At 54.6% G+C, this 24,049-nt stretch overlaps 3 protein-coding genes across 5 annotated transcripts; 1 reads left to right on the top strand and 2 right to left on the bottom strand.

Annotated features, from left to right (window-relative positions):
* Positions 1-3,141: 3,141 nt before the first annotated feature.
* Positions 3,142-9,598, bottom strand: Birc5 (baculoviral IAP repeat containing 5). Its single transcript, XM_048365385.1, has 4 exons — positions 9,416-9,598; positions 9,189-9,298; positions 7,640-7,757; positions 3,142-3,447 (listed from the first exon to the last, which is right to left on the bottom strand). Exons 1-4 carry the CDS (start codon positions 9,551-9,553, stop codon positions 3,358-3,360), a joined length of 456 nt encoding a protein of 151 aa, XP_048221342.1. The 5' UTR covers positions 9,554-9,598; the 3' UTR covers positions 3,142-3,357.
* LOC125365365 (glycosaminoglycan xylosylkinase) lies at positions 3,723-5,229 on the top strand. 2 transcript variants are annotated; one of them, XM_048365378.1, is made up of 2 exons: positions 3,723-4,329; positions 4,417-5,221. In XM_048365378.1, exons 1-2 carry the CDS (start codon positions 3,953-3,955, stop codon positions 5,180-5,182), a joined length of 1,143 nt encoding a protein of 380 aa, XP_048221335.1. In that variant the 5' UTR covers positions 3,723-3,952; the 3' UTR covers positions 5,183-5,221. The 2 variants fall into 2 exon arrangements, with proteins under 2 accessions (XP_048221335.1, XP_048221334.1); XM_048365377.1 differs by having other exon boundaries at positions 3,723-5,229.
* Positions 9,599-14,214: 4,616 nt separating the features above from the next.
* On the bottom strand, positions 14,215-24,032 carry Afmid (arylformamidase). 2 transcript variants are annotated; one of them, XM_048365380.1, is made up of 11 exons: positions 23,971-24,032; positions 23,724-23,814; positions 20,344-20,448; positions 19,894-19,942; positions 17,684-17,769; positions 17,512-17,584; positions 17,310-17,407; positions 17,028-17,106; positions 16,807-16,939; positions 16,485-16,589; positions 14,215-14,605 (listed from the first exon to the last, which is right to left on the bottom strand). In XM_048365380.1, exons 1-11 carry the CDS (start codon positions 24,001-24,003, stop codon positions 14,579-14,581), a joined length of 879 nt encoding a protein of 292 aa, XP_048221337.1. In that variant the 5' UTR covers positions 24,004-24,032; the 3' UTR covers positions 14,215-14,578. The 2 variants fall into 2 exon arrangements, with proteins under 2 accessions (XP_048221337.1, XP_048221336.1); XM_048365379.1 differs by lacking the exon at positions 14,215-14,605 and adding an exon at positions 15,782-16,048 and having other exon boundaries at positions 16,443-16,589.
* Positions 24,033-24,049: the final 17 nt, after the last annotated feature.

The raw sequence follows: 24,049 nt of genomic DNA, 5'->3' as shown, positions 1-24,049 counted from the left end.
GCCAATCACCTGAAGTTATAAGGACCACACGGAGATTCTGAAACGGAAAACAGTGCATTAGGAATCTGTGATTTGATTGATGAGATACTGTTGAAGAGAGAGTTGGAGAGGAAGGTGAGTCAGGGGAAAATGGTATCCAGAGACCCAAAGGGGACTCCATGAGAAGAGTAACTGATCGGCCCCCGGTGGATGGATTAACAAAGTACAGACCATTTGTGGTAAAACCAAGAGAATAAAATTTACAGTGCCCAGTATCGCCCAATAATCACCAGTGCCTGTGTTTCCTTCTGGATGTATCCGATTCCGAATGTGTCAGCCCTCCATCACTGCCATCATGTCCCTGCTGCCTGCGGCGAGGCGCCCCGGGGACACCGGTGGCCTCGGCAGCCACAGTCCAGAGCCTCAGCCCGCAGCGGGAGGGCGGGAGCTGGCATGGCCAGCAGGACTCTGCTGGCTGTGTGTGGAGGCGGGGGCTCCTCGGGGGCACCCACATTTGGCTGCAGGAGCAGAAGCACAGTCAGGTGGAGGAGTGAGGACCAACCACCACCAGGGGCGGGCTGAGGTGATCCCCAGATTTGCTCTACGTCTGGCACTGGGTGGGCCTGGCGTCTGTCCTCCATCTTGAACTGCACTGTCCCTTCCCCGCCGCATCTGTCTACCTTGAACCTCTAAGATGAACCTTGAGCTGGTCAGAGGGTGAGGAATCAGCTCTGTGGCTAAATCACATGCGTGCGTACACACACACACACACACACACACACACACACACACACACACACAGGCCAGACGCCAGCGTGCTGGCCTCGAGCCCGGGCCTGGGGCTAAGCTCACAGCCAACTTCTCAGCAACCCCAGAACCTCCTGGCAGACACAAGGCTGAGGACAGAGGAGGCCCGAGTCCTTCCTCCCACGAAAGCCAGACCTGGCCGGAGCCCCGGGCCGGTCCACCCCCTGCCTGGGGGAGAGGGGCGGGCTGTGTCTGCAGAGGACATCAGTGGTTGCAAGTGCAGGATGTGCGTGCAGCACGTGGACGTGAGGAGTGGCTGCACGCACCGATGGCTAGTTGCACGTGCACACGGGATATCTGCGACCTATACACATTCGGTAATACACTCGGACTATTCTAGACGTGAGCATGTGTGGCCTGCGTTGAGAATTCAGGCGTGGGGCGTGTATCTGCAATCCCAGCCCTCACGCACGCCAGGCCAGCCTAGGCTGTGTATAGCGAGACCGCACCACCACCCCTCGAAAACACAGACACCCCGCTCCTGCCACGCACCTGTCCCCGCCCCGTCCATCCAGCCATCTGGCTGGGGCAGGACTCCCCGATCCTGACTGCGGCCACCAAGGCGGTCAGCTGTCCTTCCCCCTGCGCTCCTGCCCGTGCCACCTCCCCGGGCAGAGGCCGCCTTGCCTTCCCGCCACCCAGACAAGGAGCCCCGTGGGCTTCGCTGAGGAGGTGTGCTCCGGACTCGAGGGGGTGCTCGGATTAAGGGAACCACACTGCTTTGGGCATCAGGGGAAAACAACGGGGGCCAAGCCCCAGTTGGGTCCCACCTAGCTGAAGTCACCAAGTCCTCTAGGTGGGGATGAGGGGACAGGAAATCCTTGGTGGCGGCTGGCTGCCCGCCCCCGCCCTATTCTCACTTGGACTTTGGATCTGGCCCCCAGTTATGTGGCTATTTCTCTAAGTAGCAGCAACCTGTGGGGCAGCCGGCAGCCAGGGGAGGACACTCGCAGGCGACAGCGGCTCCCAGCTCTGTACCTCCGTGCCAGCCTGGGCGCTGCTCCCCACCACGCGGGAGACGGCGGAGGGCTGATGCCAGGGCCTGTGGCGCTGTGACCGGCTGTCAGCATCCAGGGTGCTAGTAAGTCCCCATCAGCCTTTCCAGCCACAGTCCAGACACCCTCTCCCCTTCACAGGTTTGAAATGAAGACAGATACCCTCACATAAGGGCCTTCTTTTCTTTTTGTGGCCAGTCCTGGGGCTTGGACTCAGGGCCTGAGCACTGTCCCTGGCTTCTTTTTGCTCAAGGCTAGCACTCTGCCACCTGAGCCACAGTGCCACTTCCGGCTTTTTCTGTGTATGTGGTGCTGAGGAATTGAACCCAGGGCCTCATGTATAGGAGACGAGCACTGTACCACCAGGCCATACTCCCAGCCAGGGAGTGCTTTTTCTTACAAACTAAAACCCCTGTATTACTTATTGCTTGGGGCTGATTGAGACAGCACTGCGTGTGGAGGCCAGGGCCACAAGGAACTACTGCAGAAGCTACGGCTGCCTGGAGCTGGCGGTGCTGCCCGGCCAGTCTGCAGATCCAGGGTGGCTGCTGTTCAGTCAGGACTCCCACTCCCCCCCAGCCGCTGGGGAGGCGCTGCACCGGCAGGCCGGGGAAGAAGCGCTACCAAAAAGCGTTTGAAAACCCCAGCAGGGTGTGCAGCAGCGAGAAGAGGCTCTAAGGCCTCGGCCGCCCGCCCTCGGGCTGGCTCAGCCCGGAAGGGACGCAGCGTTTGGAAACACGCTCCCTCGGACAGCTCCCGCTGCCGGGCCTCTCCACCGTCCCCCAGTGGCTTGGGATGAAGCTACCACGTGTCCTCCATAGCACCTTGTACTGCTCTGAACAATGGCATTGCAAACAAGAAGACCACGCTGAAAGCCATTATTCGGAAGCGCCGAGGGAGGCTCTGTCTGGATTCCCTACCTCAGAAGACAAATCCATGTGCCACCAAAAAAAGAAAAGAGCAGGAGAAGAGGTGTGTGGGACAGGCAAGGAAACGGAGGTTCTGGACACCTGGTCAAGCCACAGGCACCGATTCTGATGAGAGGGGGCACCGGGCAGCCTTTCAGCACGCACTGCTCAAGCCCCACTTACTCCACGCTGGGGGTGACACTAAAACTCACTGAACTCAGGACCTTGTAAAACCGCAAAGCATTAGAAACAAGTTATTTATTTCAAAAACAAACAAAGTCAATTTCCTCAAAAGAGAAGGGGTTTCCAGGCCACTTTTTTAGATTCATTTATTCCACTGCTCTCCTTAGGAAAATTCACACTGGAAAGGCAAGCGAGTCAGTGGCTCACAGGAGAGCGGGAGTATGGAAAGCAAATGCTAGGGGCAGAACCCCTTCTGTGGGCCCCCCGCCCCCCGTCAGCCCCGGACACAGCCCTCTTCCTCGCCTGCCAACCCAGCGCCCCGCAGGCAAGGCCGCCAAGCGGGAGGGAAGTGGCCCGGGCAGCCCGGAGGGGTCTGTCCGGTTTCAGAATGCTGCCACCCTCCTTGCCTTTGGTGTCAGAGAAGGAACGGGCCCGCCCGGACGTGGCCTGTCACTCCACGTGGGGCCAGGTGGCACGGCCCACGCTCACTCCAAGTCATTCATCTGCTCGATGGCGTTGCGGACTTGCTCCGCAGCTTCTCCAAATTCTTTCAGCTTGCTGTTAGTTTCTTTGGCCTGAAAATAAGGAGACTCTCAGGCCAGGGGTGGGGCCGGGGAGGAGGGCTCGGGCTTAGCAGTGGGAAGCCCCGAGTGGGCCCAGGAATAGGCAATCAGAATAAACACGGCACTCACGGGGCCCCAGGGAGCGGGTCCTGAGGTCAGCTGTCCTTAAAGCTACTTGCTAAGCAGCGGAGGGTGGGTGTGGGGCCGCCGGCACTGCGCGAGAGAGGTGGCCGGGGAATGGCCGGGTCGGGGGAGGGCGGGAGCCGCAGTGGCGGCGGCTGGGGGCGGTGAGAGCAGCGTGGGGCTGCCCCTCCCCGGAGGCGGCGGGGGCGGCCGAGGCCGCGCCGTACCGCTTCATGCGGACGGCCATGGAGCGCGCTTAGGGTCCGACAGGAATTGTGGGGGCATTTCAGTGAAGAAATGTGCAATCATGGAATCGCCTTGCTAACTATCACCACCTGCTCTCCTTGATAAGCGAGCAAGGCAGTGGGTCGGAGGAGAAGGAAAGAAGGTCAACATGAAGCTAAAGCAGCGAGTCGTGCTCTTAGCAATACTCCTTGTCATCTTTATCTTCACCAAAGTTTTCCTGATTGACAACTTAGATACATCAGCTGCCAACCGGGAGGACCAGAGGGCTTTTCACAGAATGATGACTGGCTTGCGGGTAGAGCTGGTGCCCAAGCTGGACCACACTTTGCAATCTCCATGGGAGATAGCAGCCCAATGGGTAGTTCCCCGGGAAGTGTACCCTGAAGAGACACCAGAACTGGGGGCAATCATGCATGCCATGGCCACCAAGAAAATCATTAAAGCTGATGTGGGCTATAAAGGGACACAGTTAAAAGCTTTACTGATACTTGAAGGAGGACAGAAAGTTGTCTTCAAACCTAAGCGGTATAGCCGAGACTATATAGTAGAAGGAGAGCCATATGCTGGTTATGATAGACACAATGCAGAAGTTGCAGCTTTTCATTTGGACAGGATTCTGGGCTTCCGCCGAGCCCCCTTGGTGGTTGGCAGATTTGTTAATCTTCGAACAGAGATCAAGCCTGTCGCCACGGAGCAGCTGCTGAGCACCTTCCTAACTGTAGGAAACAATACTTGTTTTTATGGGAAATGCTATTACTGCCGAGAAACAGAGCCAGCATGTGCTGATGGAGACACAATGGAGGGATCTGTTACACTTTGGCTTCCAGATGTGTGGCCTCTGCAGAAACATCGACACCCCTGGGGGAGAACTTACAGAGAAGGCAAATTGGCCAGGTGGGAGTATGATGAGAGCTATTGTGATGCTGTGAAGAAAACGTCCCCATATGACTCAGGCCCACGCCTCTTAGACATCATTGACACTGCAGTCTTTGATTACCTGATTGGCAATGCTGACCGCCATCACTATGAGAGCTTTCAAGATGATGAAGGCGCTAGTATGCTAATCCTTCTTGATAATGCCAAAAGCTTTGGGAACCCCTCGCTGGATGAGAGAAGCATTCTTGCCCCTCTCTATCAGTGTTGCATCATTCGGGTTTCTACCTGGAACAGACTGAACTACCTTAAGAATGGAGTGCTAAAGTCTGCCTTAAAATCTGCCCTGGCCCATGACCCCATCTCCCCTGTGCTGTCTGATTTTCACCTGGATGCTGTGGACCAGCGGCTCCTGAATGTCCTGGCCACCATAAAGCAGTGCACTGACCAATTTGGGATGGACACTGTGCTGGTGGAAGATAGAATGCCTCTCTCCCACTTGTGATTTTCAACAAAAAATTAGTGAAACATTTTTACAAAGATAGAAAAAAAAAAAAAAAAAAAAAAAAAGCTACTTGCTAAGAATGTGAGGATGGAAACGCCATACAAGGCCCCCCACCCCCAGATCTCCCTCCGACCCACCGCAAGGCGATCATGGCCCCGCAGGTGTGGGCCCACACCCATTATCCCAGCCCTCAGGCTTTTCAGAAACAGAAAACGACACTGCCCCTGTGGGCCACACTCGCGGCCCTGCCTCTGGGGCTTCACGCAGTCCTCCCCACAAGATCCACAGCCACTAAGGACAAAGGTTCTGTGCATCTTCACCCTAAGCTCACTCCCTAAGCTCATCTGCATCCCAGCTGACTCTAGTTTTGTTTTGTTGCTTCAAAGGCTAGAGGACCTGCATGGATGTAGGACCAGGAATCGGAGTTACAGCACGCTCCGGGTGGGGGCTGTCTGCTCCTACTGTCCCAGCACCCCCAGACCCGTGGACCAGCCACAGAACCTCCCTTCCATCTGGGATTCTGGAAACCTAGACCACATTTTCTTCGTCCTGGGCTCTGGGAGATGAGGGTGGGCTCAGTGTCCACAAACATCTCATTGATATTTGGGGTTACCTCATATCAGAACTTGAGTCTTCCTATTTCCGTTGCCTTCCCCAAGTCCTCCTGGGCTAGTTCCCTTCTGTCACTACCCAGCTGCCCTTTTACCCAGAGCAGTCAGCACTCCAGAGCCTGCTGGCATGAGCTAACAATGGCTTTTTTCCCTTTTTTCTCGGTCCTGTGGTTTCAACTCTGGGCCTGGGCTCCCTCTGTTCCTGAGCTGCTTTTGCTCAAGGCCACAGCACCACTTCTGGAGATGAGTCTCATGCACTTTGCTGCCCGGGCTGGCATTGAACCACGATCCTCAGATCTCGGCCTCCTGAGTAGCTAGGATTACAGGCGTGAGCCACCAGCAAATTGTGATTTTATCATTTTTAAGTGAGTGAAAAAATAAGACCAACCACGAAGAACAATATACAACAAGGTGGGTACGAGGGCTGCCCTCTCTAGGGCACACTGTAGAAAGACTGCTGCCCCCTGACCATCTCTACTGCAGCCTGCAGCTCCCAGGACTTTCCACAACTCCTTTTGCCACCTGCCTCCTGTCTTCACACACATTGTCACTTGAGCATTAAAAAAAAAAAAAATTGGTACCAGTTCTGGGACTTGAGCTCAGGGCCTGGGCACTGTTTCTGAGCTGCTTTGCTCAAGGCTGGCACCCTACCATTTGAGCCACAGTGCCACTTCTGGCTTTTTTGGTGCTTAATTGGAGATAAGAGTATCATGGGCTTTCCCACTCAGGCTGGCTCTGAACTGCAATCCTCAGACCTTAGCCTTCCCTGAAGCTACAGGTGTGAGCCACGGGCACCCAGCTCATCCTGAACACTTAAAAACTGCTATACTAGGCTGAATTATCTTATACAGATTTCTACTAAGGTACACTTTTTTTTTTTTTTTTTTTTTTGCCAGTGCTAGGGCTTAGGACTCAGGGCCTGAGCGCTGTCCCTGGCTTCTTTTTGCTCAAGGCTAGCACTCTATGACTTGAGCCACAGCGCCACGTCCAGCTTTTTCTATAAATATGGTGCCGAGAAATTGAACCAAGAGCTTCATGTACAGGAGGTGAGCACTCTACCGCGAGGCCATATTCCCAGCCCCGGAGCACAATTTTTAAGCTGAAAGGGGACTGCAGAAGCCAAGGGGGCAGGGGGCACCCTCCATCTGGTGGCAAGGGGATTGGGACCAGAGCTGGCTTAAATCCAAAGTTTCCAAGCAGCAAAGCCAGGGCAGGAATGCTCCTTGACCTCTGTGCAGCGCCTACAGGGCTGCCTAACTTAGCACATACAAACGGTCTGCTCCATGAAGTGGGAACTTCCGATAAATGAGCACTTTTTTAGTAAATAGCCACGCAGAATGTAAAACATGCTTCTACTAAAAAATGACTCCTCTTCTTCTCACACAAAGGCTGCTCAGAGCTACCTCTCTGTGACTCCCAGAGCCAACTTCCGGCTCCCGACTCCACAGTGGACAGGAGGCAAAGCGGAGCTGCAGACGTGCTTTAGGTCTGGCTGGACCGCTGCCTCTCCCTCGCCTTCCTCAACACGGTCTTTCTTCTACATGTCCCCAAACCCTCTGTCTGTTCAATGCCATTACATGAGTACTCATCAAGTCACTGAGGAAGAGGAGGGTGACCGGGCTGTCACCAGGCCTCCCCAACCCAGGAACACTCGCTGAACACATTTCCTGAGGGCTTAGGTCCTCCAACTGCCAGACCCAGGACCGCCCACTCCAGGATGGCTGCATCTCTGTTCTTCCATCCATGCACTCTTCCTCCCTCCCCTCCCCCTCCCCCTCCCGCCGGGAGAACAAGTCCTCCAGATGAGGCCTCTAGTGAATGGGGTTGGCAACCCAAGGATACATACAATTTTGTTCTTGGCTCTTTCTCGGTCCAGCTTCAAAAATTCACTCAGGGTTAATTCTTCACACTGCTTCTTGACAGAAAGGAATGCACACCCAGATGAATGTTTCTTATGCTCCTCTCTAGAAATACCAATACACAAACTTGTCAGCAAAACAGCAAGGGCTCATCATTCTCATCCCCCTTGGCTCTCTCTCAGGGCGACCCCCCTCTGCTCCAAGAGCAAGGTGCCAGGCACAGCCCCCACAGAGTCTATTCTCTCTGTGCATGCTTCCTCTCGTCCATGAAGCTAAAGTATTCTATCTACAGCCTCTTAGCAAATCAGAAAAGTGTTGTATGATTCAAAACCCAATTTGAATCCTTCTAATGTCCTCAAGGAATCATTGGAAGTAACTTCACTCCACAGGGATGCTCCCACCATCCACTGGCTCAGAGGCAAAGCTGTATTTAGCAGGTCCCCCAAAGGATGCTTCTCCTTCTCACCCCCTTCTCTGCAACAGGAATGGCCCTTGGTAGCAGATACCACTGTAACCAGCTCAGAACTGGAAGGTGAATGCAGCTACACAGATGCAAAACAACAGGCACCATAACTACAGTGGGAAAATGTCATGATACTGAGGAACAATACTGATATTTCCCATTGATTTCTGGTGTAACCACCAGGCCATCCCATTTAATCCCTGGTCACAATAGGGGAGAAACAACACCTCTGGCCGAGAAGAGAAACAACTTGGAAATTCCTCTGGGGGAAAATTAATGTTGTGGATGGAAGCAATCAATTTTGACAGGAAAAAGTTGAGAAAAGAATATGGGAAGAGAAGCCAACCCATGCAGAAAACTCTGAGAGGCTCCAATTAACTAGCAAAATGCCAGCTTGGAGATGTTGCTCAAGTGGTAGAGTGCTAGCCCTGAGCAGAAATAGCTGAAAGCATGAGGACTCGAGTTCAATCCCTAGTACCAACACAAAAAAATAAATAAAACAATAAGAGTTCCAGAGCTGGGTGTAGGAGGCTGAGATCTGAGGATAGAGGTTTGAAGCCCAGACCGGGTGGGAAAGTCCATGAGACTCTTATCTACAATTAAGCACCAAAGAAGCTGGAAGTGGCTCAAGTGATAGAATGCTACTCTTGGGCAAAAGAGCTGAGGGACTGTGCCTAGGCCCTGAGTTCAAGCCCCAGGACCAACACACACAAAATAATAAGTAAATAAGTAAAAATCCAGGCTGAAAAATCGCCAGCAGATTCCTGAGACTACAGAGGCCAGAAGTAGATCCAGTATCCTGCTGGAGTTTCAACAGGCACCCAGCACCTTCTAGGCATAGGCCTTTGACATTCCAATCACATTTGGTTAAGTGGGAGGCATCACCCAGGCGCCAGCACACGGAAGCGACTCGGTCTTCCCCTGCTATCTAAGGTGAGGCAGGCCACGCCTCGGCACCAACCCGTCTTGGAAGCTCAAACCGTGGTTCCCCACGTCCAGTGCGCACTAGAGGCTTCCCGATGGAGCCAGGGTACCCCGGGAGGCCCCACCGAGGCTGGTTCGGAAGGACTTACAGCGGGTTGTCATCTGGCTCCCAGCCTTCCAGCTCCTTTAAGCAAAAGAAACACTGGGCCAAGTCAGGCTCGTTCTCGGTGGGGCAGTGGATGAAGCCGGCCTCGGCCATCTGCAAGAAACAGCAGCAGGAATGGACCCGGCCCCCAGCACGGCGGGGGTGGGGTGGGGTGGGGGGCGGCGCCGCAGGGGGGACCTCGGGGGAGAGCGGGAGGCCGGGCCGGCTCACCCGCTCCGGGGTGCAGGAGCAGCCCTCCAGGAACGGCCAGCTCTTGAACGTAGACAGGCGGTGGTCCTTGAGATACAGCTGCCAGGCCGGAGGCAACGACGGGACTCCCATGGCGGCGCCGCCGTCCCGCCGCGACATTCAAATACGGCGGGCAGCGGCGTGGCGCGCGGGGCCTGCCGGGAGCGCCCCGCCCCCGGGGCCCCGGCGCGGGGCCTGCCGGGAGCGCCCCGCCCGCGGCCCGCCGGGAGCGCCCCGCCCCCGCGCCGACGCGCTGGGCCTTGTGGGAAGGGCCGCCCTCCGAAGCGGCGCGCGGGCGTCGGGGTCTGCGGGTTCTGCTCGGTGAGCTCCCCGCGCCCGCCGGCCCGCGGCCCCCCGTCCCCTCCCCGGAAGTGACCGGGCGAGGTCGGCGCGCCGTGGTGCGGGGACGGGGCCCGAGGGGGGCGGCGGCCAGCCTCGGGGGACGCGGAGGCGGCCCCGGCGTTCCGCCGTGCACGGCGGCGGGCGACTCGGAGCCCACGGGAGGCCGCGGGGCGCGCGCGGGCCGGGGCTCGGGTCCCGGGCGGCCCCCACCGGAAGCCCCGCGCCGTGGTGGGGGCCGCCCGCACGCGGGTGGGCCTCGGGGAGCGCCGCGAGCCTTCCCCGCGGCGGGGCCGGGCCGCGGGGCCGAGCGCCGGCCCTGAGCTTCCCCGCTCGGGGCTGCGGCGCTTCGCCTCCGGCCTGCCCGCGGGTCATCGTGGGTAAGGAGCGTCACCGTCGGGCCGAGCTCCGACCAGGCTCACGCCTGTAATCTTGGCTTCTCGGGAGGCAGAGATCTGAGGAACCACCCCCGAAATGGAAGTGGAGCTGGGGCTCAAAGGGCTGGCGTGCTAGCCCTGAGCACAAAAGCGGAGGGACAGGGAGCGTCCACGCCCCGGGACCACCAAAACAAGAAAAGTCTCATGGTCTTCCCAGAGCTTGGATCCTAAGATCTCAAGCTTCCCAAGTCGCTAGGACTACAGGCGCGAGCCATCCTTGCCCCGCTTGAAACAGCTTTTTAAGGATCTCAGGGCACAACTATTTGGCCAAAGGATATGAAGCCGTTTTGAAGAGGAGACAGTTGTGGGTAGTGTTCTCCTGACCCAAGTTGTCTGGCCGTAGTCACAACTGGCGACTTGAATGTCTTGCTTTTCCTGCGCCATGACTGGCAGCAGCTGGAGAACAGGCAGGGCTTGCGCTAGGTTACTTGATGCTGTACATACAGAACAGCACATTTAAAAGATTAATATGGTGGGCTGGGAATATGGCCTAGTGGCAAGAGTGCTTATGAAGCCCGGGGTTCAAGTCCCCAGCACCCCATTTACAGAAAACAGCCAGAAGTAGCGCTGTGGCTCAAGTGGTAGAGTGCTAGCCTTGAGCAAAAATGAAGCCAGGTTCAGTGCTCAGGCCCTGAGTTCAAGCCCCAGGACTGGCCAAAAAAAAGATTAATAAAGGCTGGGAATGTAGCTTAGAGGTAGAGTGCTCACCTAGCATGCATGAAGCCCTGGGTTTGATTCCCCAGCACCACATAAACAGAAAAGACCAGAGGTAGCACTGTGGCTCAAGTGGCAGAGTGCTAGCCTTGAGCAAAAAGAAGCCAGGAACAGTGCTCAGGCCCTGAGTCCCAAGCCCCAGGACTGGCTAAATAAATAAATAAAATTATAATAGATAATTGCTTTCCCATGACTTTTTGTGTATATACCTACACAAGCTAATTGGGTTTTTTGAAACAGGTAAAAGACCAAAGATCTTGTTTGGGACCTGTTTGGTATATATGTGAAACAATGTTGTTCAACAATAAATGGAATTTTTTATTTTGCTGAGTTCTGACAGCAACAAAATGTTCTGTTTTATAAGAGTAAACCATGTTAACACCATAGAAGGAAAAGAAAAGGTCTAACAAAAAGCATGGTGATAACACAGCTGTGATCCAAACCCTGGGAGATGAAGACAGGCTGGGAATGTGGCGTAGTGGTAGCATGAAGCCCTGGGTTCAATTCCTCAGTACTACATACACAGAAAAAAGCCAGAAGTGTCGCTGTGGCTCAAGTGGTAGAGTGCTAGTCTTGAGCAGAGAGGCTTAAGGACCATGCTGAGCTTGAGTTCAAGTTCCAGGACTGGCAAAAAATCAAAAAGGCTTGTATCAAGTTTAGCAAACATTCATAGTAACAAATTTTGTATTTGTTCATCTGGCAACATGAATTTAGTAAGAAACTGGTAACTTGGGTTTATTTCTCAGGTTAACAAAACTGTCAATTGTGTGAACCTCTCACTGGATTTGGGCCTCTGGGTTCCAGCCAGAAAGTTCTTGGTCTTGTTCAAGGACACCAAGAGGGGAAGCTTATTAATGCTAAGTCAAAGCGGAGCAGAACTGCCCTCTGGAGAAGACAGTGAGCAAGCTCAGCGAGGAACTCCATGCTGGAGGTCCCTAGACCTCAGGCCTCTGTTGGGGTCTCAGGTCAGCCCTGGGGAACTGGCTTATGTGGCATTCACTTCAGGAGAGTAGGTTAGAAGGCCATCGACTCCTCCCACTTACTGGTGGGAGGAAATCTTAGCCTTGGATGGTCAGCTGGGGGCTGTCATTTTCTACAGGCTGAGGGGGTATGGGCCAGTGAGACCCTTCTGTATGTCCTAAGGTGTTCTGTTCACACCAGCAGTCCAGAATGTGGTTCCTTCTCAGTACCCAAGCCATAATTCCCAGCCACCAGGTTTCCTAAGAGACTACCCAGGACCACAGTGGGAAGGGGTGGGGTGTAATGTGGGAGGATGTGCTGCTTCTGTTGACCACTGTCAATGCAGCAAAGTCAAGACTGTTTGATGTTCCCAGAGACCTTGTTTGCCCACAGCACTGAGTAACATCAGTTTTGATCTTTGCCCACCAGAGAGTACACAGCAGCTGTTTTCATTTGTGTGTCTACTGGGGGTGGAGTACTGCTTGAGGTCAGCGATTTCTTGTCTGGGATTTGCCTAAGCCTGCTAGTCCTGTGCCCTCCTTCCTGATGGGTTCCTGTTGGTTGGTAAGGGTCCTAAGACGCGAGGGACCCAGCTTCACAGGCAAACACTTCATTTGTTATTTGTCTTTTGAACTCCGTGGCATGGGTGTTTTTTGTTTTGCTTTGGTCCTGAAGAAGTCTGAGGGTGTTTTTTTGTTATTTTCTTTTTGGTGCCAGTCTTGGGGCTTTAGTTCAGGGCCTGAATGCTGTCTTGGAGTTTGTGTTTGCTCAAGGCTAGCACTCTATCACTTCATCACAGTGCCCTTTTTGTTTTTTTGGTAGTTAATTGTGGATCAAGAGTCTCACGTACTTTCCTGCCTGGGCTGGCTTTGACCCACAATCCTCAGAGCTCAAGCTCTGGAGTAGCTAAGATTATAGGCGTGAGCCACCAACACACACCAAAAGGTTTTTACAATCATGTGTATTACCTTTCCTTTCTGACCTAAAGTTTTGTCTGTTCTGAAAAGCTTTTCACATTTCAAGATGATTTATAAAAGACGCTCCTAAGAGATTTCTTGTTTTTCTTGGTTTGGGTTTTTATATTGAAGTCTTGGCTGCCTTGGGGAAAAAAGTCAGTGAAAGTGTTTTTCAGGGTCTAGCCAGTTACTCCCAGGTTATTTATTCAGTAATCAGCTATCAGTGCTTGCCTAGCATGCATGAAGCCCTGGGTTCAATTCCTTAGTACCACATGAATAGAAAAGGCCAGAAGTGGTGCTGTAGCTCAAGTGGTAGAGTGCTAGCCTTGAATTCGAGCAAAAGAAGCACCAAATTGGTGCCCAGGCCCAGAGTTCAAGCCCCAGGACTGGCAAAAAAAAAGAAATCAGCTACTAAATGTTTTTACATGGTCAAACCTATGTCCACACCCTGGACTCTTGATATGCCTTCTAGATGATTTTATAACTGAACAAATGAAGGTCCAGAGCCTCTGGAGAAAATCTGGAAGATGCAGAAGATGGGGTGCAGTCAAGTGTTAGGCAGGCTCAGGGTGCTGGGCAGCCGCAGCTGTTAGAAAGCCGTTAGATTTGGCCCTACCTTTGCATAACAGCTACAGTGAAATTACAAACGCGATTTGGAATTGTGGAAGGAGAGCTGAGGCCTGGGTCTCCAGCCAGAGGACGGGGTCCGGGCCCCTGCGATGGCAGGCTCGCGGGGGGCGGGGGACCTGCCAGTGGTGGTGGCAGAGCTTGGGAAGAGTCCACGCCAGCCCTTACTGGCACTGAGGTCTGAACTCAGGGCCTTATACTTGCTGGTCGGCACTTGTCCACTTAAGCCTCGTTTCTAACCCAGCTTTTCGCTGGTTATTTTGGAGATAGTCTCTCAGACTTTTCTGTCTAGGCTGGACTTGAACCATGATCCAGTAACTGTCAGCCTGCTGAGTCGCTGGGGTTAGGTATGACCCACAGGCACGTGGCTCACACCCGCTGTTTGGAAACGGGGACCGCTGTCGGCAGGGCTTGTCGCAGGGCTGGGCCCGGGTCTGGAGGAGAGCATGGCGTACCTGTCCTGGTGCATGCTACTTATCTGGAATGCTGTTGGCCCACAGACTTCTTGGCAGTAGTTTAGAGGCACCCGGGGGTGCTGGTCCTGGGGCTTGTCCTGTGCTCAAGGCTAGTGCTCTGCTCCTTCAGCCACAGCTCTGCTTCTGGCTTTCTGGTGTTTCACTGGAAATAAGCATCTCACAGGCTTTCCTGCCTAGGGTTGGCCCCAAACCGTGACCCTCAGGGCTCAGCCTCCTCAGGGTCACAGGCGACAGGTGCCTAGCTTAAGGCTCCTTCTTAGTGACGTTCCTCTCCCCCCGGCCCCCTCCCTGTGCTGGGGATGCAGCTTGGGCTCACACATGCTGGGCACGCACTCGGCTCTTCCTGGCCCCAGCAGCTCCATTGTGGGCATAGGTAACTTTCACAGGTCATTTCAGAGAGAAGACATTTTGCATTTTGTCACACCCTGTCAGGAGGCAGAGGACCCAGACATGGCCAAGTGGTGGCTTCGGGCATCTCAGCTCTGACTGGACGCTGCCTGAAGCTTCTTCCGGGCAGGGGACAGGGAGGACTTGGAGAGCATTAGGCTAGTTCCCAGCAGTGAGCAGTGAGTCGGGCGGGCCGGTCAGTGCTATCCCTTTATCTCCAAAGGTTCTCGGTGCACAGGGCTTGCAGCCCTACTGGAAGATGGTTTTCAAGATGATCTACAATAGAAGGAAAGACAAGAGAGCCCTGGAACTGGAGTGACAGCTGAAAGATATGGGGTGTTGTTCCTTAGGGTGTAAGCTTTGGGTTTTTTTTGGCCAGTACTGGGGCTTGAACTCAGCGCCTGAGCACTGTCCCGGGCTTCTTTTTGCTCAAGGCTAGCACTCTACCTCTTGAGCCACAGCGCCACTTTTGGCTTTTTCTATATATGTGGTGCTGAGGAATTGAACCCAGGGCTTCATGCATATGAGGCAAGCACTCTGCCACTAGGCCATATTCCCAGCCCCAGGGTGTAAGCTTTTATGGGTGTTTGCTTTTTCTGTTTAATCCTAGCTACTTAGGAGAATGAGATCTGAGGCTCACAGTTTGAAGCTACCCTGGGCAGTTAAGTCCATGAGACTCTTATCTCCAGTTACCCAACAACAAAAAAATGAGAAGTTGGAAGTGGCGCTATGCCTCAAGTGGTAGAGCGCTAGCCTTGAGCTGAAGAGCTCAGGGACAGCGCCCAGGCCCAGATTCAAGCCCCACAACTGACAAAAAAAAAAAGCCATGTTAAAAAGTGAGACGTGGGAGCTGGGGATATAGCCTAGTGGCAAGAGTGCCTGCCTCGGATACACGAGGCCCTAGGTTCGATTCCCCAGCACCACATATACAGAAAACGGCCAGAAGTGGCGCTGTGGCTCAAGTGGCAGAGTGCTAGCCTTGAGCGGGAAGAAGCCAGGGACAGTGCTCAGGCCCGGAGTCCAAGGCCCAGGACTGGCCAAAAAAAAAAAAAAAGTGAGACGTGGGGTTGTGGCTCACTTGGTAGAGTGTCCTGAGTTCAAGCTCCAGGACTGGGCTTCCTCCAAAAATAAAAAAAAGCAGTAAGTAGGCTGGGAGTGTAGCTTAGTATAGAGCACTAGCCTGGCATGTTTGAGGCCCTAGCATCAAACCTCAGCACCAGGGCTGGGAATGTGGCCTAGTGGTAAAGTGCTTGTCTTGTATACGTGAAGCCCTGGGTTCGATTCCTCAGCACCACATATGTAGAAAAAAGCCAGAAGTGGCGCTGTGGCTCAGGTGGCAGAGTGCTAGCCTTGAGCAAAAAGAAGCCAGGGACAGTGCTCAGGCCCTGAGTCCAAGCCCCAGGACTGGCAACAAAAACAAAACGAACAAACAAACTTCAGCACCACATTACCAAAACAAAGACAAAACCAAGCTAACCAAATGCCCCTTTCCCAGAAAAACAAAAAGGCAAAAGACTACTTCTATATTTGTCAGGTTTGTTCTCAAATTCTGTTCCCATTTACGCTTTGACTTGGGAGATGTAGCCCAGGCTGGCCTTGAACTCACCACCTGCAGGGAAGGGAGCCCAGGAAGCCTAAAGGACTTTGAATTCTTCTCATCGGGACCCCCAGCCTTTTGGATGCCGGAGGCGAGGTGGCTCCCCCTGTGGGGGGTGGTGGTGGTGAAAGGGCCCCTGTTGGGGTCAGCTGCACCTTTAAGGGGCCACAGCTGACCTCAGCCTGTCCTTCCCCTTCCTGTCTTTAACAGGAAGAGAGGGAAGTCTGACATCACTTGAGGGACAGCCCCTTGGGACCAATCAGGGGCCCCTCTCTTGTGCCCGCCTTTGGGGTCTATCTGGGAGGCTCCTCATTTGAATAGACAGAAGCCCTAGAGGTTTTCTCCAGGGACCCACGCGTCCGTGTCGTTCTTGGCGGTTTTGGGGCACCCTGCGACCACACGCCACCGAGGCTACCTGTGGCCATCGCTCCTGCGTGAGCGATAATGGACCACCCAGGAAGGGGCGGACAAGCCCCTTCCCCCCCTAAGCGAGGGGAAGTCGAGAGAGAGCCCACAGGCCCCTTGCCATCACAGTGGCGTGGGAGGGCCCGGCCCTACCTGGTTGAGTCTGTCATCCTCCTGGGTCAGGTTGCAAATGATCTCGAAGTGGTCCTTGCTGGGCAGTTCTTCAAATGAGGCCTTGCACCCTGTTCGGCACAGTGTCTGGGAAGGAGAGATGAGGGGGAGGCAGTGGGAGGCTGGGGTGGGGCAGGGGAGAGGGTTCCCACCGGGCCTAGCGGGAGGCCAGGCCACAGGAAGTATTCATTGAGTGAATGGCTAAAGGTCTGCAGGTCCATCTGGGCAAAATAAAAGGGAAGGTAAGGCGAAGGTCCCGTGACCCTTGACCTCCAGCCACAAGCCGGCCAGACGCCAGGAGTACCTGGTAGAACTCCCAGGACTGTCGGTGGAACTCTGGGGAGTCGTGCTGACCCACAGCCACCAATATGGGGCAGACAGGCGTCACAGGGGCCACCTCCAGGTGCCGCTGCGGGCTGTTCCTCCCAGCATCCTCCCTGGTGTGTTGGGAGGGGGACCAGGGTCAGGACAGAGGGCGTGGCCAGCTCCCAGGTGGGCAGGGCAGGCAGAGGGCTGGCGACTCACAGCGTCATGTGGAGAGGGCTGTTCTGGGAGGTGGACACGAGAGGTTCCAGGTCATAGATCCCACTCAGCAGGAAAAGCCCTGTGGAGGAAAGGAAGGCCAGGGCCCAGGTAAGAGCAAGAGGGGGGCCAGGCGAGCGTCCAGGTCAGAGGGGAAGCCTTGGGTGGGGGCGCAGGGAGGGGACAGAGAGAAGGCAGGGCCCCAGGATCCAGCCACACACGAAGGCTTGGAGCAGACGACCCGAAGGCTCAGCCCACGGGGGAGCCTGCAGTCCCCACAGACACCTTTGAGGTTGGGTGTGACTCCATGCTTGGACCAGTTAACCGAGAGCATCATGGCAGCCAGCTGAGCCCCCGCTGAGTGTCCACACAGGAAAATGCCTCTAGGATAGGTCAGAAGGAGAGCTGAGTGGGTTTGTGTTACGCTCCCCAAAGCACCAGAGCCCCCGATCTGACAGCCACGCAGAGCACCTGCGGTGCCACCCACTTGTTATCTGGAAACCTCTTCTGCACAAAGGCAACGCTGCAGGCCGCCTGCTCTACCATCTTGTCTATGGTGCCTGAACCAAGAGCACAGACGGGGTCAGGATCCACTGGGAAGCTGCAGCGCTTCCCTGCCCTGCCCCCCGTCCAGAACCCGCCCCGCCCACTCTTGCTACCTTTGGGGGCGATGTCATAAGCCACAATGACCGTGGCCACCCCGTGTGCCGTCAGGGGGTTGACCATGAAGGCGGACTCGTCTTTACTGCAGAGACAAAAGAGGTGACAACCGGAGGGCGCTTGTCCTTGGTCCTGTCCTTCCCCCCCCCCCCCCCGCCCAGTCCAGGATACACTGAACATCATGGCAGGGCAGGGGGAGGGCTGTGTCCTCAAATGCCAGTCAGGGGAACCCTTACCTGTAAAACCCAGACAATTATATTCGTGTGTGTGTGTGTGTGTGTGTATGTGTGTGTTGGTACTGAGGCCTGAACTCAGGGCCTGAGCACTGTCACTGGGGTTTTTTGCTCAAGGCTAGCACTCTACCACTTGAGCCATAGCGCCACTTCCAGCCTTTGGATGGTTAATTGGGGTAAGAGTCTCAAGGACTTTTCTACCCAGATTGGCTTTGAATCTGAACCTTGATCCTCAGATCTCAGCCTCCTGAGTAGCTAGGATGACAGGCCTGAGCCACTGGTGCCCAACTCTGTGCCCTCTTATAATGGTCCCTGCTTTTGAGAGCTTAAGATTGGGGGTGCAGATTTCTGCATGCACTAAGAAGAGAACAGCTATAAAGAAGAACATCTTGGCCAGATGCAGTGGCCCACATCTGTAATCTCAGCTACACAGGTGGCAGAGACTCCCTAGGAAAGTGCTAGAACAGCACAGCCGAACACTACCTTTTTATCTTAGGGCTACCTTTTGAGCCGTGTGCCAGGTCTGGGGCTTGAACTCAGGACTAGGTGTTGTCCCTGAGCTTTTTTGCTTAAGGCTAGCGCTCTACCACTGACCCACAGCTCCATTTCTAGCTTTTTTTTGGGGGGAGGGGGTGACTGGAGATGGTCTCTCAGACTTTCTTTCCCGGGCCAATTTTGAACCGAGATCCTCAGGTGTCAGCTTCCTAAGTAGTTAGGATTATAGGCGTACGCCGCCAGCACCTGGCTCTGCCTTCCCTTTCTGAGCGCTGAAAGTCCCATGTCCTCTGGGTCCTAAGTGCACTACTGAGCTCACTGGCCACTCCGGCTTTCCCCTGATCAGCAAGATGCCCAATCCACCTCTCTGGGTGTGGTGTGAATAGCGTGTCCTATGTGACATCTAGTAAATGGTGGCCTCACTTGGTGTTAGGGTCTTTGCAGACAGAATGGAGAACTCTCAGATGAGATTATCCTGGACTAAGGTGGTCCTCTCAGAAGAAAAGCTATTCAGGGAGCTGCACACAAGATAAGCCAAACTCAAAAAGCAAAATAGTACTGACCCTGGTGGCTTACGTCTGTAATCCCAGCTGCTCAGGAGGCTGTGATGTGAGGACTGAGGTTCAAAGCCAGCCCAGGAGGAAAGTCTGTCTGTGAGACTCTTGATCTCCAATAAACTATCAAAAATGCCAGAAATGGCACGGTGGCTCAAATAGTGTAAAAATATGCCCAGGGACAGCACCCAGGCCCTGAGTTCAAGCCCCATAACCCCACCCTCACCCCAGAAAAGCTAAATACTGAATATTTTCCATTCATTTGTAAAATACAGACTAAAAGATACATGCTTATATATTCGTGTGTGTGTGTGTGTGTGTGTGTGTGTGTGTGTGTGTGTGGTGTGTGGTGTGTAGGGGGATGAAGCGAACATAAGCATAATAGGAATATTTGGGAGATGAGGGCGGGGCGGGGGAGAAATAGTGGAGGCCACGTAATATGGAAATTCATGGTTTCTATGTATGAAGATGAACTCACTGAAGGCAAGGGAACAACAGAGGTGCAGGGGACCCCGGGAAAGAGTGCAAAATCAGTTAATCTGACTAAATTATAGGCAAATGTGAAGAAAAAAATGAAAAAAGAGAGGGAGACACTTGAGACCCAGATACCACGGCCGTGAGAAAGCAGCGGACCGCGAGAGACCACCAGAAGCTTGGGGGATGGGAAGGCCCCCTCCCCAACAGCCTGACTCCAGCCTTCCCCGTGCGAGCGCATACACCTGTGTAGCTGGAACGAAGCTTGCTGAGTTGCAGCCCACACTCGTGCAATGAGGGGTGAGGAACACAAGTTTGTGAAAGCACAAACACTGCATAAGGGTTTGACATAGCACTGAGCCCCTGCGCCTCTCGCTTCCTGTGGAGCCGTGGCTGCATTCTAAACCTTGCTCCTACAAAGACCCGATCTGCATTCGCCTGAACCCAGCTCACCTTCCACTCTGCCAGTATCCTCCATGAAAGAACAGCAAGAACGGCAAAGCTGCAAGAAAAAACAGAGGGCCCTGGGGGAGGCTGGGCCCTGGGGGAGGATGGGCCCTGGGGGAGGCTGGGCCCTGGGGGAGGCTGGGCCCTGAGGGAGCTGGGCCCTGGGGGAGCTGGGCCCTGGGGGAGGCTGGGGGAGCTGGGCCCTGGGGGAGGCTGGGCCCTGGGGGAGGCTGGGGGAGCTGGGCCCTGGGGGAGCTGGGCCCTGGGGGAGGCTGGGGGAGCTGGGCCCTGGGGGAGGCTGGGCCCTGGGGGAGCTGGGCCCTGGGGGAGGCTGGGGGAGCTGGGCCCTGGGGGAGGCTGGGGGAGGCTGGGCCCTGGGGGAGGCTGGGGGAGGTGGGCCCTGGGGGAGGCTGAGCCCTGGGCGGCCGCCACAGACCAATGGCCCACTTGGCTCACCTTCAGATGCCACATCAGGGAAGTAAATGTCTACTTTCTCCCCGTCCCCATCTCCGTAGGGGACATCCAGCTGGCTCCTCCTGGTGACCCGGGCCTTCCTGGTGGCTGCCTCGGGAAATGCACAAGCCACTGTTCGGAGCTCAGGTGGCGGGAGGGACCCAGGGCCTCCCACTTGCTAGGCAGGCACCTGACCACGTGAGCCATGCATCCAGAACCTTTTTTGTTTGCCAGTCTGAACTCAGGGCCTGAGCACTGTCCCTGAGCTACTTTTGCTCAAGGCTAGCTCTGCCACTTGAGCCACAGCGCCACTTCGGAGTTTTTCTGTGTTTGTGGTACCGAGAATTCAAACCCAGAGCTTCATGTGTGCTAGGCAAGCGCTCTACCACTGAGCCCCATTCCCAGCCCACATCCAGAACCTTTTGCTTTACTTGCTTTACCTTTTTTTTTGGCCAGTCCTGGGGCTTGGACTCTGGGCCTGAGCACTGTCCCTGGCTTCTTTTTGCTCAAGGCTAGCACTCTGCCACTTGAGCCACAGTGCCACTTCTGGCCATTTTCTGTATATGCGGTGCTGGGGAATTGAACCCAGGGCTTCATGTATAGGAGGCAAGCTCTCTTGCCATGAGGCCATATCCCCAGCCCCTTGCTTTACCTTTTGACCAGACTGACCTGTCATTCTCCTTCCTCTGCCCGCTGTGTAGCTCGGATTGCAGTCCTGAGCCACCACTCCTGGCCAGAAGTCTTCTTGAAAACAATTAGGTAGCTGCCTGCCTTAAAAAGTTTAGGAAGCTGGGTGCCGGCCGGTGGCTCAGGCCTGTAATCCTAGCTCCTCAGGAGGCTGAGATCTGAGGATCCATGGGGATCGTGATTCAAAGCCAGCACAGTCAGGAAAGTCCAAGAGACTCTTATCTCCAAATTGCCCACCAGAAAACAGGAAGTGGCACTGTGGCTCAAGGTGGTAGAGCACAATCCTTGAGCAAAAGAGCTCGGGGACAGCAACCAGGCCCAGAGTGGAAGCCCCAGAACCGAGAAAAAAGAATTTAGTTCTAATGCCTGCTACAGCACGAATGAGCCTGGAAGCCATCTTGCTAAGAAGCCAGACACCTGCGATATGACTGTCTACAGAGAACAACCTCTAGGGAAAGGAAGTAGGGGTTACCCAGAGGACAGAAAGGGGTTTCCTTTTGGAATGACAATAAGGTTTAGGAAGTAGAGAGTAGTGATTGGTTTGGCAACATTTGCTACAGACAACTGGAGGTTAAAAAAAAAAAAAGCCAAACAAGCTCGAGGCCCTGAGTTCAAAGCTCAGTATTGGCACATACATGCACAAAAGCTACCAAACTGAGCCTATTAAAATGAAAAGGTAAGCCAGGCACTGGTTGTTCACGCCTATAATCCCAACTACTCAGAGGGCTGGGATCTGAGGATCATGGCTTGAAGCTAGCCCAGATCAGAAAGTCCATGTGACTTATCTCCAAGTAGCCACCAAAAATGCCTAAGTGGAGCTGTGGCTCAAGTTGTAGAGTGCTAGCTGAGAGAATAAAAAGCTCAAGGACAGCACCCAGGCCCTGAGTTCAAACCCCAGGAAAGGCAAAGAAAAACAACAGGGTTGTATTTTGTGTACCTATTTCTCTCCCCCTTTCCCTCCTTCCTCCTCCTCCTCCCTCTCTTTTTTTTTTTTGGCCAGTCCTGGGCCTTGAACTCAGGGCCTGAGCACTGTCCCTGGCTTCTTCCCGCTCAAGGATAGCACTCTGCCACTTGAGCCACAGCGCCGCTTCTGGCCATTTTCTGTATATGTGGTGCTGGGGAATCGAACCTAGGGCCTCGTGTATCCGAGGCAGGCACTCTTGCCACTAGGCTATATCCCCAGCCCCCTCCTCCCTCTCTTGTAGTAAACGGGAAAATCCCACTTACAGAGCCACCTGTGTCAGGGACTGTCAATTACAAGGTCCCACCCACCAATCTACACTGGTGATTGGCCCGCACCGAGGCAAGATGTAAGATGTGACTGGAATCCTCGTTGGGGACTGGAATGGGTCTTGGCTGGGACCTGGGGTGTCTGCAGGAGCTCTCCACACTTCAAGAGTTGGCCTAGTCCACAGTATGGCTGCTGGGAATGGGTGGCGTGCTTGGAGCCCAGCACCGCCATGGCCGAAACGGGCAAGAACTGGAGCTCCCTTGGGCTAGGGCTAGGCGAGTAGCGAGAAAGCTCCCAGGCCAAGCAGTGCTCCTGCAGTTCTGCTACCACAGGCATTAAAATGTGATGCATGGTATTTTTAACTGTGGGAAAATGCTCATAAAAATGCTCTTCCGTCTCAATCAGTTTTAAGTTCAATGAGATTATGTCCACTTACATTGTATGTAGTCCCCACTGCTTCCACCTCCAGAATTTTCTCCTCCCTCAAACCAAAACTCGGTCCCATTAAACATTAACTCCCCATTCCTCCCCCACCTGCCCCCGCCAGCCCTTCTTCTAGATAAACATGACTACTCTGAGAACCTGGAAACACATTAGAGTCATAGTACTTACCCATTTGCATCTGGTATCTATATCTATGTACATAAATATACCTGCATCAATACAGTTATATATTACATTTCCTTTGTTGTAAAATGAATTTTAACTAGCCAAGTGCCCGTGGCTCACACCTGTCATCCTAGCTACTGAGGAGGCTGAGATCTGAGGATCGATGGTTTGAAGCCAGCTAGGGCAGGAGTCTGTGAGACTCTTTATCCCCAGTGAACGGGCAAAAAGCCAGAAGTGGAGCTGTGACTCTAGCGGTAGAACACTAGCTAAAGTGAGAAAGCAAGGGGACAGTATCCAGGCCCTAAGTTTAAGCCCCAATACTGGCACGCGCACACATACACACCCACACACACCTGTGGTGTCAGCTGTGCAGGAGGCTGAGGCTTAGGAGGACTGAGCTGAGATTGTGTTAAGACCCTATCTGAAAAATAAAGCAATAAGGGCTGGCAGTGGGGCCTGTAAGCATGTGGCCCAGTATAACCAAAAACAACCAGAAGGGAAAAGCCGGACTCAGTACAAAAGACAAAACAACAACAGAATAGCAACAAGAGGGGAGGGGGAGGAGTTAAAAAAAAAGTGAATTCTACCAAGGAACCTTTTATGTACGCAGGTATGGAATGTATGAAGTTTTGCTGCAAAATCAACAGGACAATAAAGCCTGAAGAGTTATTTAAAAGCAGCAATAACCTCCCATCTCCAGTGAGTAGTTGAGATAAGCTATCATCCCCAGCGGACAGTAGGGTTGGCCTCTCCGGCCCCCACCCACGCCCGAAGCAGGGGTCCCGAGACCTGCCCAGTGGCCCGCGGGGCTCGGGAGTGCGTGGCTCCGCGTCCCACCCGGGGCAGCTCCCCGTACCCTCGATCCCCGTCTGTAGGTAGGCCTCCAGGGCTTCCTCGGCTCCCAGCCGGACGACCCACTGGCTGGGCGAGTACTGCTTCTCCAGCTCCTGAGGGACACAGACGCAGGCCCTGTGGGAAGGCCCCGCAGCTCCTCCGGCCGGGACACTCTCGGCCTCCCCTCGCCCGCGGGGGCCGACGGCCCGAGCTCCGGGCCCGGGAGTGCCTGGGGGGAAGGTGCGCGCGGCCCCACGCGCTCGGCCTACCTCAGCGGACAGGCTCCTCCAGGGCGCCTCCATGCCAGCCGCGTCCAGCGCCCGCAGCGCCCGCCCGCCTCTTACCCCG

Source organism: Perognathus longimembris, chromosome 17 (assembly GCF_023159225.1).
Source record: "Perognathus longimembris pacificus isolate PPM17 chromosome 17, ASM2315922v1, whole genome shotgun sequence".
Taxonomy (NCBI): domain Eukaryota; kingdom Metazoa; phylum Chordata; class Mammalia; order Rodentia; family Heteromyidae; genus Perognathus; species Perognathus longimembris.
Note: the sequence above shows the minus strand (reverse complement) of the source record. Positions and strands in the feature narration are given on the sequence as shown.